This window comes from Episyrphus balteatus, chromosome 4 (assembly GCF_945859705.1).
Source record: "Episyrphus balteatus chromosome 4, idEpiBalt1.1, whole genome shotgun sequence".
Classification (NCBI taxonomy): domain Eukaryota; kingdom Metazoa; phylum Arthropoda; class Insecta; order Diptera; family Syrphidae; genus Episyrphus; species Episyrphus balteatus.
In genome coordinates, this window is record NC_079137.1 from 1,671,765 (window position 1) to 1,685,037 (window position 13,273).

Here is a 13,273-nt window from a genome sequence, read left to right on the forward strand (position 1 = left end):
CCATTTCTTTCATTTCCCCAATATTATATCCTTGTATATCGTCGTCGGTCGTTTAGTTAAATGCGAGGGTGTCTCATCGGATTGTTGGGTTTGCTTGTGATGGCATAGGCTTTTAAAGACAAACTGAGCATGTAACCACGGGCAACATAACCGCACACTCACTACTCACACTACACGCAATTAAAACGCAATTCCTATTCAGGATTCAATATATCCTTCTGGTTGTTGGTAGCAGTGGTGGACTTGGAATTTTTGGTAGGAAAACCCATTAATAAGTGTAATCGAACTAAATGCGCGCATTAAAATAAAAAATTGTATAAACATTCATCCCTTCATGGGTCATCATCATCATTCTCATCGTGACTATGAAGATTGAAGAAGCATTTAAGTGGACAGTGTCCTTGCTTCCCTCCATCATATCTAATATGTGTGGCAGAAACATAAATCGAAAAATATACGAAAACACCTGGAAAATCGAATTTCGGTACGGTCCAAAGGAGGGTGAGATTCCAATACTGTTCACAGCAAAACCTATTCTTCAAATTCAAAAATGAACAAAAAAAACCTAAAATATACTTCAAATCGCGTGCTCGAATGCAATTAGGGTTGAGTAACCGGAAAACCATCATAAGTGCTTTGTTGGTAATAAAAACCTATGAGTAGTTTCTTTGAATCCTTGATGGATACAAATTTTGAAACGCGTCCGAGCAGATGATTGAGAAAATTTGTATGTTTATGCAATTATTAATTTTTATGTCGTATGGTGCTCTTCAAATAGAAACGCATGATTGGACAGCACGTACTTGCATTTACGCTGGTGGGTGTTCAAATTTGTGGGAAAATCTTTTTGGACTCTAAAGGCAAAAGATCCTTTAGCAAAAACTTTCGGAGAATTGTGACTCAACTTGGTTGCAATGGCTTTTAAAGCTTCCTTATTATTACAGCTATTTTATAAATTTCATCCTCAAATCTTATCACTTTAAATACTTAAATACGATTTTAAATTTATGAACTATGAATAAATTAGGTCTTATTGATTCTTAAGTAAATGAAGTACTCTGTGCTGTTCACTAAAGATAGCCCGACTCATCGCAACTTGTCTGAGGTAAGATTTTTGAGGAGAGTAAAGAGTTTATTATAGAGCCGAGTTGCGATGAGTCAGACTATTTTTAGTCTTGCTATGTATTGAGTCGGGCTGTACAAAGTTGTGTTGTTCCCGTTTTTTTTTTTCTTACATTCCGAAACCGATATCTTTTTACCAAAGTCTCGAAACAAGTTTTGGTTGGTGGAAATGAGTTCACAGTCAACATGCCTATGCATTCCGATAAAAAAATAAGAAATTTATTTTTTTTCAGATTTTTGAGAAAAAATCAAGGTCTTGCCAAAAAAAATTCAATTTTTAAAAACTTCTTCCAAATGCATCAAGTGAGACATCAAAAGAAAGGTCTATTCTATTCTATTCTATTCTATTCTATTCTATTCTATTCTATTCTATTCTATTCTATTCTATTCTATTCTATTCTATTCTATTCTATTCTATTCTATTCTATTCTATTCTATTCTATTCTATTCTATTCTATTCTATTCTATTCTATTCTATTCATAACTGAAAAGTAAAACCTTTTTTTTTTCTAACATTCCGAAACCGATAACTTTTGACCAAAGTCTCGAAACAAGTTTTGGTGCATTTAGAACTAGTTCACCGATTGTGCAGAAAAAACTCTCCAAATGTCTTCCCCAAAATTTCGAACAAATTTTAAATGCAAAAGTTTTAAAATGTCATAACAGTAACAACCAAACTGTTGCAAGTGTCATCTTTAAAAGCATTTAACAAAAAAAAAAAAATTCCCAGCTAATAAATCAAGTTCAATAAGTTCATAAACAGCAGTCGTTATAATTTTTTCACTCACAAGATGCCCATTAGTTTTTTAATTGCATTTTGTTGTTAAAAATTTATTTTTCAGTTCTTTGCAAACAAAAGCCGGCATCACGCAATAACAATAATAACCCCCGCATCATTTTTTTGCGTTTATATGACTTTTATGACAGTGCACTGTGGTTGTAAATAAATTGTAACCTTGACATTAAGGGCATTTTATTATAATTAAAATGGTTACACGATGTGTGAAATACTTGTCATTACAAACCAAACGAGGACAGACGCCCAACGCCGCTGCTCGTCAACCACTTTGCTAAGAATAATTTTTTTTTTTTTTTTTTTGAATTTGCAATCAAACTCACCAATATTGCATAATGTGCACTTCGAATGGGAGGGAATTTGACACGTGGAGAGTTATCTCGAATTCCATTTGAAAGCTTCTACTTTTATAACGCCCAAGGGGGTATGAGCGTTGTTCTCTGAAATGCGAAGTCATTGCAATATGCCGTCGTCGTCGTTGTGGTGACAAAAATGAAAGAAACGGTGTAAATAGAACACAAACTCTCACTTTCGTTGTATAAATACAAACTTCAACCACGATGATGACGATGATGTTGATGATGACGGTGGTAACGACACATCTCAACGTTAATGGCTGTTGGTTGTAGAGTTGTAGGATGTTTTATAAAGTACCAGAAGTAGGAATTCCCTCTTCGTTTCTTCGTCTTCTTTTTTGCACAGAGTTCTAGAAAAATGCAATCGTAATGAATAACATACACAAAGGATTTATTGTTTATAAAAATAATAAATGTGGGGTGTGTGTAACAAAACCCAGAAGTGCACACTTCATGGCGAAGTGAATATGACACTTTAGCGTAAATGTATTTTTTTTTGCTTTCTGTTTTTGTATTTTTGCTATTTTATATTTGTCTGTTTAATTTATATGCGTTCCCGTTCTTAGTAATAATATTTTTTTTTTTTTTGGTTGAGAGAAATGAAAAATGCATCTGTGTCTGAATATATTTGAAATAAAAAAAAAAACTGAGGCTTTGGGATTGAGAAGTGATGCGTGTGCCAATGCCAATGCCGATGAGAATTGAAAGACTCTGGTGATGCACATCACAAATAATGCCTTTTTTAAAAAAAAAAAAAAAAAAAAAAAAAAAAAACAAATAACGATGATTACACTTGAGTTAGCAAAAGGTGTTGCAAAGTAAAGATCTGATTGTGGTTAAAAAAGCAAGACTTAAAATACACGAAAAGGGGTTTTATTTGACATAAGGCGAAAGCTTTTGCATGACTTCCTTACAATAAAGTATTTTTTGTCTGACCAAGGAGTATTGAAAATGAAAGGGGTTTTCAAAGGAGGGTTGCTACTTTTAAAAACTTTACATGACAACTCTATTTTAAGAGAAAAAAAAAACTATTACATAGCTACCTACTTATATTATAATTTTTTTGTCTCAGTATTGAATAAAAAAAATTTTAAAAATTAAAGTTCGCTGCTCAGCTCTTTTGTTTGAACAAATCCTATATTTTTAGGTACATTTTTTTTTCAGATGTAAATTATTTAACCAAAAATGAGCTTCACAAATTTGGAACAGATGATTCTTTTTTCGGATCTTAGTTCCCAATATTTTGATCTAACACTATCCTCTTATAAAAAAGAATACTAAAAGACCACTCTCAACAAAATTGTTTATTAACATTTTGTTTATTTGTTATTTTTTTTAACAAAATTCATCACTTCATTTTTGGTATTATATTCAACCTTCACCCCGACCAAGTCCATGTCTCTCCCATCATTAAATCATGCCAGCATACAGATAGATGAACTTCAAAGATATCTGGTAAATCCAGATTATTGTCGTCTGTAGCTTGCTTGCTTGAATGATCCAATGAAAACAAAATCTACTTTTATGTGAATAATATTTCCGTCCAGTTGAAAAAATAATCTCAACGTGAATGGTGGTCTAGCTTAGTGCATATACTATTTCTAATACATATAAATTTATAAATTAAAAAATATTTGGAAATTCATAAATTTTGTTTTAATATTTGTGAGGTAATAAAAGAAACACAAAATAAATTAATAACTTATCTCTTGCTCATCTCTTTCTTGTATCTTATTTTTTTCGTCTCTGAAAATGTGTTAAATTTTTGTTGTTCTTTAAAAGATAAGAAAAATTAATATGAAACAAGTGTGTATGAACTTGTATACATAAACAAAATATTAGAATCGTGATTCAAATATTAAAATCGTTTGTTTACAAAATATTTGAATACATAAAATCGTAAAGGATTTAAATATTTATATATTTGCAAAACTTTAAAAATTCTGACCATCTAAATATTTTTTCTCTAAGTTCTATTTAAATTTGCAAACCTAAAGTTCCTGTGTGGTATAGATCCTACAACCGGAAAAAATTTTTTTGTAGAAAGTGTTTTTTTCTTACTTTAATTTACCTTAACGATTTCATTTCTTTCAATTTTTAAAACAAAAATTAAATAAAAAAAAATAAGACACATTTTGTTTCATACTTTCACTTTTTTTTAACTTTCTAGGATGCTTTCGAGGATGCTAGATTGAACTATGTTGCTCGTTTTTCTTCGATATTGAAATAAGGTGCTTCAAAAAATCTCGAGTCAATTATTCTCATGTTTACTCAGACTCTGAAATTTGAAGTTGTTGATTATTTTTTTTAAATGTTTTTATATTGTATAAATATTTATGCTTACTAAATCTTTTTCATATTGAATACGAAATCCATGACTTTGCATTCAAAAATTTACAATGTGGCTTCTTAAAAGAACATCAAATCATACTGAATAGATTTTCTAACGTCAAACCCGTTACACCTTATCTTAAAAGTTTGTGACTATACAAGACAGGTTAACAAAATATCTTCTTCTTCCTTTTTGTCAGGCGCTGTTATCATCTCGATGTCAAAAGGATCATAACTCTCCCAAATATATACATAATTCTATACTTTTAATACATGATTTAGTGAATACCAGGAATAAAATAATAAAGTAACTGTTTCACACCCGTAACAATAGAAATACCAAAATTTTAGCGTACAAGTAGAAAAACATGTTAATACGTAAGACCCAATATTGATTATTTTCAAACTGGAAATCTGTTTAAAATAATTCTACACTTATAAAATTTGACACTATATAGCCCAGTCATTTTAGTCATTTTTAAGCCCAATCTGCGGAAAAATTCCTACTGGGCTGAATTTTGGTATACAGCTTAATGACGGCTTTGTTATGAAGATGTGAAAAATCGACATTGATATCGTGTCCGCGTTAAGAGTTATAGGGGTCAAAAGGTCACAAAAACTGGTTTTTCACGATTTTCAGCAAAACGGTAAGTCTCATCAAAAAATTTTCAATGCAAGAATTGTAGACCAGATTATTATATATATAAAGTGTCATGACACTTTTTTTCCTAAGACCCACCGTTTCTTAGGTATAACGATTCAAAAAGTTGAAGTTTAGTTGTAATCGTCATAATCCTATTCCTGAAAAAAAAACTCCTAACTGAAAAGTTCCTGAAATTTCATTATTTTTTTAGCTTGAATTTCGTTCCTCAACTGTTAAGAATATGGGGAAACCAAAAAAAAATTAAAATTTTCGCCATTTTTCCGATTGGGGCCCTTCTCCCGAAACCATTTCCCTGGGAATTTTTGTTTAGAATATGTCTGAAAATATACAGGGTGTGCAATAGAGAATGAACAACCCTAAAACGGCTTAAAGCTACACTTATGATTGTTCTAAAAACAGATAGAAAAAAGTTCTATCGCAACCAGTTCATAAAATATGGACTTTTTTTCGTTCAGTGTATTTTAAATTTTATCATCTTATGTTTTCGTTCACTACAACCACGAATGAATGAATTTTATTTATTTCTTTTTTTTATAATTTTCTACAATAATTGGATGAGTACATAAACACTTTAAAAATTTCATAGCTATTGCACATTTTCGTAAAAAAAATTTTGAAATCTGTTTTTTGATGCAAAATGTAAAAAAGGTATTTTATGAAAAAATTTAAACACCTGTGGTATAAAATAAATCTATAGAAACCTAGGTGGCCAACTTTCTTTAAAATATTCTGGTATAAGGAGAATATTTTTAAGAAAGATGGCCACCTAGGTTTCTATAGATTTATTTTATACCACAGGTGTTTAAAATTTTTCATAAAATACCTTTTTTACATTTTGCATCAAAAAACAGATTTCAAAATTTTTTTTACGAAAATGTGCAATAGCTATGAAATTTTTAAAGTGTTTATGTACTCATCCAATTATTGTAGAAAATTATAAAAAAAAAGAAATAAATAAAATTCATTCATTCGTGGTTGTAGTGAAAGAAAACATAAGATGATAAAATTTAAAATACACTGAACGAAAAAAAGTCCATATTTTATGAACTGGTTGCGATAGAACATTTTTCTATCTGTTTTTAGAACAGTCATAAGTGTAGCTATAAGCCGTTTTAGGGTTTTCCATTCTCTATTGCACACCCTGTATATTTTCAGACATATTCTAAACAAAAATTCCCAGGGAAATGGTTTCGGGAGAAGGGCCCCAATCGGAAAAATGGTGAAAATTTCCATTTTTTTTTGGTTTCCCCATATTCTTAACAGTTGAGGAACGAAATTCAAGCTAAAAAAATAATGAAATTTCAGGAACTTTTCAGTTAGGAGTTTTTTTTTCAGGAATAGGATTATGACGATTACAACTAAACTTCAACTTTTTGAATCGTTATACCTAAGAAACGGTGGGTCTTAGGAAAAAAAGTGTCATGACACTTTTTATATATAATAATCTGGTCTACAATTCTTGCATTGAAAATTTTTTGATAAGACTTACCGTTTTGCTGAAAATCGTGAAAAACCAGTTTTTGTGACCTTTTGACCCCTATAACTCTTAACGCGGACACGATATCAATGTCGATTTTTCACATCTTCATAATAAAGCCATCATTAAGCTGTATACCAAAATTCAGCCTAGTAGGAATTTTTCCGCAGATAAAACCTAAAATTACTGGACTAATAGTACTATATTTGCCACACGAATAATTAATCAAAAAAGTCCATTTTAATAATATTTTTTTTTTAGTTAAATTAGAAGTTTGGGAACTAGTTCATAATATATATTCATAAACTTAACTCCTGCAAATTGAAACATTAAAGTGAAAAATTAGTTTTTAAAACTGAGATTGTATGTTTAAAAATTAATAGTTTACAGTACATAATATCATGATAGAAAATTTAACGGAATACCATAATATAAAGCACAGAAGGGACGGGTTTTCGCGACTAAAATTTTCTCGTGGGCCCTATCGTGAAATTTGTTTTTCTGAACATGCATATTTTGTTATCCCTAATTTTTTGTGCGATCGTGTATTTCCCTCAGAATTTATTTCCAGAAAACAAAAACATCCAAACATCTAAACTCTCCAGAAGAATTAACTGTCTTAAATTTCGAGGAAAACTTTTGAGAACTATTTTTGTTCTTATATTTCAAAGAAAAGAAACATTCTTTGAATTATTTTTTTCACAATAGTCCCCAATATTCCCTCAGACTTTTTGGAATAATAAGTTTTCTTGAATTAATTTACAATAGCTGAAAATAGAATTTTTCCAGAAAACAAAAAAAAAATTCCTCTGAATTTTCGAAAGGCCCCACTAAAGAATATAATTCACTCAATCGAGATATGTTTAGTACACAACAATTTAGACCTTATCAGTTGATCATAGTTTTCCAAAAAAAAAATATAGATTTTTAATATTTAAACACTCATTTTATTTAATTAGTTTTTTACAACCATTGACAATTAGTCAGTTTCTAAATAAAAAAGTTTAAAAGTCTTTCGCTTGAATTAAGTCAGATAAATAAATTAAAAAAAAATTAAATATTCTGTCAACCATTAAAATTTGTTTTGTTTTTGTATTTCCATTGATATAGACCAGATATCAACAACTCGTATACCCAGTTTAAAAAGATGGTCATTATAAAATAGAAAATGAAATTTTTGCCTCAAAGTCAAAGTCTATTGCCCCTTCCCCCGCACCAAACCTCTCCTGTCACCACCTTCTTCCGTATGTAATTATATTATATTTCGTGATAAATTTGATTAAACTGGAAAGATACATGCTATTAGAGTAGATAGATAGATATTCATTACACACTGAATTGCAATCACAAACACGCATCTGGCGGATCAGCTTGTTGCTTCCTCTAATATTCCAGAGCTAACGTCATTCATGATTATACGGGGGTATAGTTAAGCTAGTTGGTTCGTAGATGATTATTGCATAAACCAAATACGAATCTTTTCCTATGGACTAAAAAAAAAAAAACTTGCAATAAAACCCCAACAGGTTTTCTTTCACAATTTTCCATTATATTTCTTTATTTTTCATCTTTGCTTGCAACTTTATATTTTTAAATTTTCCATTTCACTTTTTTTTTGCAGGCAGGCAGGCACAGTGAGATTTTTCTCAAACGAACTAGATGCAGTGCTAGATAAATGCTCGTTGAAAAAACACTTTTAAATTTATTTGGAAGAAAAAAATAAAAAATCATGAAAAATTTGGCAAGTGTAGAGGAACAATATCGGAGATTCCCCGAAATGGATAAACAAGATGTCCTCAAATTAAAACAATGGGTCCAACAACAACCTCATATGCCGAACTTATCCGAATTGGATGTGATATTGTTCTTTCATGCGTGTTATTATAGCATGGAGTTGACAAAACGTACAATCGAAACGAATTTATCAATTCGAACTCATGTTCCGGAGTTTTTTCATAATTTGGACATAGAAAGGCCAGAGTTGAAGAGGGCAATGAATACAGTGTAAGAGATGATGGATTTTCTTGTGAATTATGTTTCTTATTAATATTTTTTTATTGGTTTCTAACTTTGCAGTGCAATAATACCACTTCCAAAAGCAACACCAGAAGGTTATAGAGTTATAATTGGAAGACTAGCCGATACGGATACATCGAAATTTAATTTTGCAGATATAATGAAATTGTGAGTACCTACATCGAAAGTTTTACATTTATTGATCAATTATATGGTTAAGAAATTGTTGGTTTTAATTTAAAAGCTAGGCTTTTTCTAATACTTAATTAATCAATCAAAGGTTTTTTTTAAAGCTACATAACCACGATTAACAATTTTTTGTTTTAAGTAGGAAATGTTTACTTTTTAATATGCAAGCATGCAAAAAAAACGATTTACCAAGTTTACGTGTGATTTTGAAATTTCAAACATTCAAAACTGACTTAAATTACATAGTTGAAATCTAAAATTAACTTTTTAAATATGATTAGATTCTTGATGCAAACAATTTAAAGAATAATGTAAACTAAATTTTAATTTAAAACAGAAAACTCCTTTCCTATAATTTTCATACGCAGGAAAAATACTTAAAAAAAAATACTTAAATTAGAAAAAAATGTTTCAAAAAGATTTCAAAATAAAAATAAAAAAAAAAAATTGTTAAGGGGTAGCCTTGTCGTAAAATGTATAAAACAAAGGAAATACATTTTTTCCTTATTATTTTTTAAAGTCGGTAAAAAAGGGTTTCATAAGCTTCACAAAAAAAATTCAACTCGGTCAACAAAAAGCTGTAAGAACAAAGCCTCAACTATATTGGCCAAGTGAAAATATATTTTTTTTTTTCGATAGCGAAATTTGTTTGTTAAAAAGAGTATTCTAATTGGTTCTTAGACCAAAAAATGAGTTAAATTTACCTTATTTCAATCCGCCGTTTTTGATTTCGATTTTATTTATTTAGTTGACTCGTTTTGGCAATTGAATTGCCATCATCAATTCAATTCATAACTTTAGTTTGCGATACCTGGACCTTTTGTACATCATTTTTGAGCTCATCACAATGAGAACCATAAACAAAAGTTTTTGAAGTTTTTTTTTTCAAACATTTTTCTTATTTTATTAGCCAAGTTGGTTGTTTTCTTAATTTTTTCTTCTGGATTTTTTTTTACTTTTTCATCGGTCAAAAATCAGTTGAAATTTTTTGTATTTCCCCAAAAAAATAAATTAATTATCAAAATTGAAAGAAACGAATAACGATTAAAAAAAAAAAATCCAAACATTTTTGAGGTTGTTCTAATGAGATCCTTAAAGATTCAACGCATAATTCGACTTTTCAACAAGAATTTTTAGATCCCGGTTTAGATATGAATATTCCAAGTGGATTATTTGATTTTTGTTGTTATTAATTTTTATCAAAATTTACAAAACAAAAACTCTTCTTGCAAGACACTCGACGTATGAGTAATATTTGTTGTTATGTGGCAAAACAAATTATAAAAATGCACATTTTTACTAGTTCTATGGAGAATCAAAAAAACGAAACTTCTTAATTCATTCTTAATTAAGTCTTAAATTAGTATTTAATTTGTGGTTTATTTATAAGGTATTCCTTCTTAATTGCTTTTATCAGACTTTCACCTTATTATTTAATTAAGAAAAATGTTTGAAATGTTTTACAATTTGGACTACTTTATGACCGAAAAGGAGGAGGTATTCAATTCGTCTGTATTTTTTTTTTTTTTTTTTTGTTTATGTTTGTTACCTCATAACTTTTGACGGAGTGAACCAATTTTGATTATTCTTTTTGTATTGGAAAGCTGGTGGCTGCAGTGTGGTCCCATTTCAATTTCGATCAGTTCTGGCGATAGAAACTATGAGAAAAACAATAAAACCCAGTTTTGATCCATAAGAGTTGGTTTTGTGTTTGGATAAAAATGATTATTAAGTAATTTTGTACTACTTCTGAAGCTTCAAACTTTTTCAGTTAAATGTTAATTTTAAAATACGTTTATTTAGAAAATAAAACTCTTACAGAAAGTTCATAGGGTTATGTTTGCTGAAAATGTATTCCAGAAAAGTCTCAACTATCCTACAATTTTGATATCTAGGGTTTTATAGCTTGAAGCATTTTAAATTCCTAAATGAAATATTCTTAGCTTGATTTTTTTTCTCTTATCCTTTTATTTCTATTAATTTATAGCTACTGCATGGTTTTCGACTTATGGATGGCTGAAGGTGGTGCTGAACAAGGACACGTTATTGTGATGGACTTGAAAGGAGTTACATTGGGTCATGTTGCAAGACTTGGATTACTAACAATGAAGAAGTTTTTATTCTACTTACAAGTGAGTAAAATATTTAAGAGTGAATTCAATATAAATAATTTAACCTCTTTAATCACTAAAACTAGGAAGCAGCAGCAATTCGTTTAGTTGGTTTTCATTTTGTCAATATCGTACCATTCATCGATAAAGTCTTGGCTCTAATGAATCCATTTATGAAGAAGGAATTACAACAAATGATTCAATTGCATAGTAATATTGAGACGTTTTATAAATCAGTTCCCAAGGATATTCTACCATCAGATTATGGGGGTGATGATGTTGAAAGTGATGAAATGAAAAGTATGTTGTTTTTTTTTTCTTAGTTTTCAATTAAATTAACATAATTTCATTTTCTAGATGGAATTTATAAAAATCTTGTGGCAAATCGAGAATTCATGATGGAATTTGAGAAAACTCATCAAATAAATGAAAAACTTCGCCCGGGAAAACCTAAAGATGCCTCAGATTTATTTGGAGTAGAAGGAAATTTCAAAAAATTGGATTTTGATTAAAGAGAGTAAATCGAGTGATATAAAATTGATTAATTTTGTTGTTGATTTCGTTGTTAAGGTGCAGGCGAATTTTTGTTTCAATTGTTTGTATTAATTCTATTGTTCTTTTAAGTAAAATAAGTAATTTTGTATCAATAAATAAAATAATCGTTTCCATTTATATTTATATTAAAATCAACGGAAATAACATAAAATTTCCTCCAAATCCATATCACAAAAGAGATACTCTGGCCACAATCAGAGCTTTTCATACAAATTTGAAAATTTTCCGTTGAAAAATTTTGAAATTAAATATTGACGGAAGTGCTTTCTTTCATTTCCGTCGGTTAATTTGAATTTTTTGAATAAACGGAAGTGAATTTTTTAGACCTCCATGAAATGAAAATGGAAGGCGGGTGTGGTTTTTCTTCATTTATTCTCATACAAAAATTTTCAATTTCTTTAACCGAAAAATCGAAGTTTTTCATACAAATTTGAAGTTTTTCACCAGGCGCCCAGAAATCTCAGAAAGTATCTATACTTACCCGTTGAAGCATTTTGAATTTAAATATTAACGGATGTGCTAGCTTTCATTTCCGTCGGTTTTATTTGAATGAAGGAAGTGCTTTCTTATATTTCCGTTGGTTATGTTTTGAATTTTTAAATAAAGGGAAGTGAATTTTTTAGACCCCCATGAAATGAAAATGAGAGGCAGGTTTTATTTTCCCATCCAAACATTATAGTTTTGGGTGCTTTCATAATTGCATGGTTGCTTTGTTTACATGCGGTCATTTGCGATCAGACTAATGTCAGAAAAACTATTTGCGCATGTATTTTACTTTGAATTTATAAACACTTTTTCTGATTTGCGTCATTTTGACAAAATTTTTAAGTTGCAATTCAGCCTCTTCTCCAAAATTAGCAATATATTATCTTAATTCCATCCTTTAAGAAAAAAAAACTTTTTTTTAAACATTTCTGTCAATATTTACAAATTTATTATATCCAAGAAATTCGCGGCTATTTTTGTTATTTTGACTTTTACTTTGTATTTCCAATTAATATTTTGACAGAATTGAGAAATAAAGATAAGCTGTATCATCTTTTACGTCATGTTCCTTCTTTCTTTAAGTTTAAATTCATTGCGCATGAGAATTTTTTCATTTGCGCTGCAAATATTTGCGTTTTACATTTATGAACACCTGACATTTGTCATTTGCATTAATGAACGCTTTGCATTCGTCAGACTTGCGCAACCATGCATTTATGAAAGCGCCCTTTTTTAACCGAAAAATCTGAGTTTTTCATACAAAATTGAAATTTTTCACCAGGCGCCCAGGAATCTGAGGAGGTATCATCCGTTGAAGCATTTCGAATTTAAATATTGACGGAAGGGCTATCTTTCATTTCCGACCCGACGGTTATGTTTTGAATTTTTCTAAAATGCGGTAACAAATATTTATGAAATGCGGGATTAGATATCTACGGACCTAGAAGTCGAAGTCGGATTTGGTTTGCAGATATGAGCTTGTAATGATCACGCGCATTTATTTATATTAATATAAAATGCGGAAGTAGATATCTTTTGACCCAGGACTCGAAACAAGTTTTGGTTTCAAGATATGAGTCTGTAATGAACACGCGTATCCATTAAGCTGCAAAAAATGCAAAGTTGTTATTGTAGATTCATACTATTTAATTAATCTTTGTTCTCACCAAA

General features: G+C 29.7%; 1 protein-coding gene and 1 long non-coding RNA gene across 2 annotated transcripts; one reads left to right on the forward strand and one right to left on the reverse strand.

The window, feature by feature from the left end:
- Positions 1 to 2,078: 2,078 nt before the first annotated feature.
- LOC129917899 (uncharacterized) lies at positions 2,079 to 10,258 on the reverse strand. Its single transcript, XR_008772895.1, has 2 exons — positions 9,656 to 10,258; positions 2,079 to 2,624 (listed from the first exon to the last, which is right to left on the reverse strand). It is a non-coding gene; the product is annotated as an uncharacterized LOC129917899 (long non-coding RNA).
- On the forward strand, positions 8,418 to 11,603 carry LOC129917897 (alpha-tocopherol transfer protein-like). The gene is made up of 5 exons (XM_055998102.1): positions 8,418 to 8,750; positions 8,823 to 8,930; positions 10,939 to 11,083; positions 11,149 to 11,362; positions 11,420 to 11,603. The coding sequence occupies exons 1-5, from the start codon at positions 8,476 to 8,478 to the stop codon at positions 11,572 to 11,574; spliced, it is 897 nt and encodes a 298-aa protein (XP_055854077.1). The 5' UTR covers positions 8,418 to 8,475; the 3' UTR covers positions 11,575 to 11,603.
- The last annotated feature ends 1,670 nt before the right edge of the window (positions 11,604 to 13,273 follow it).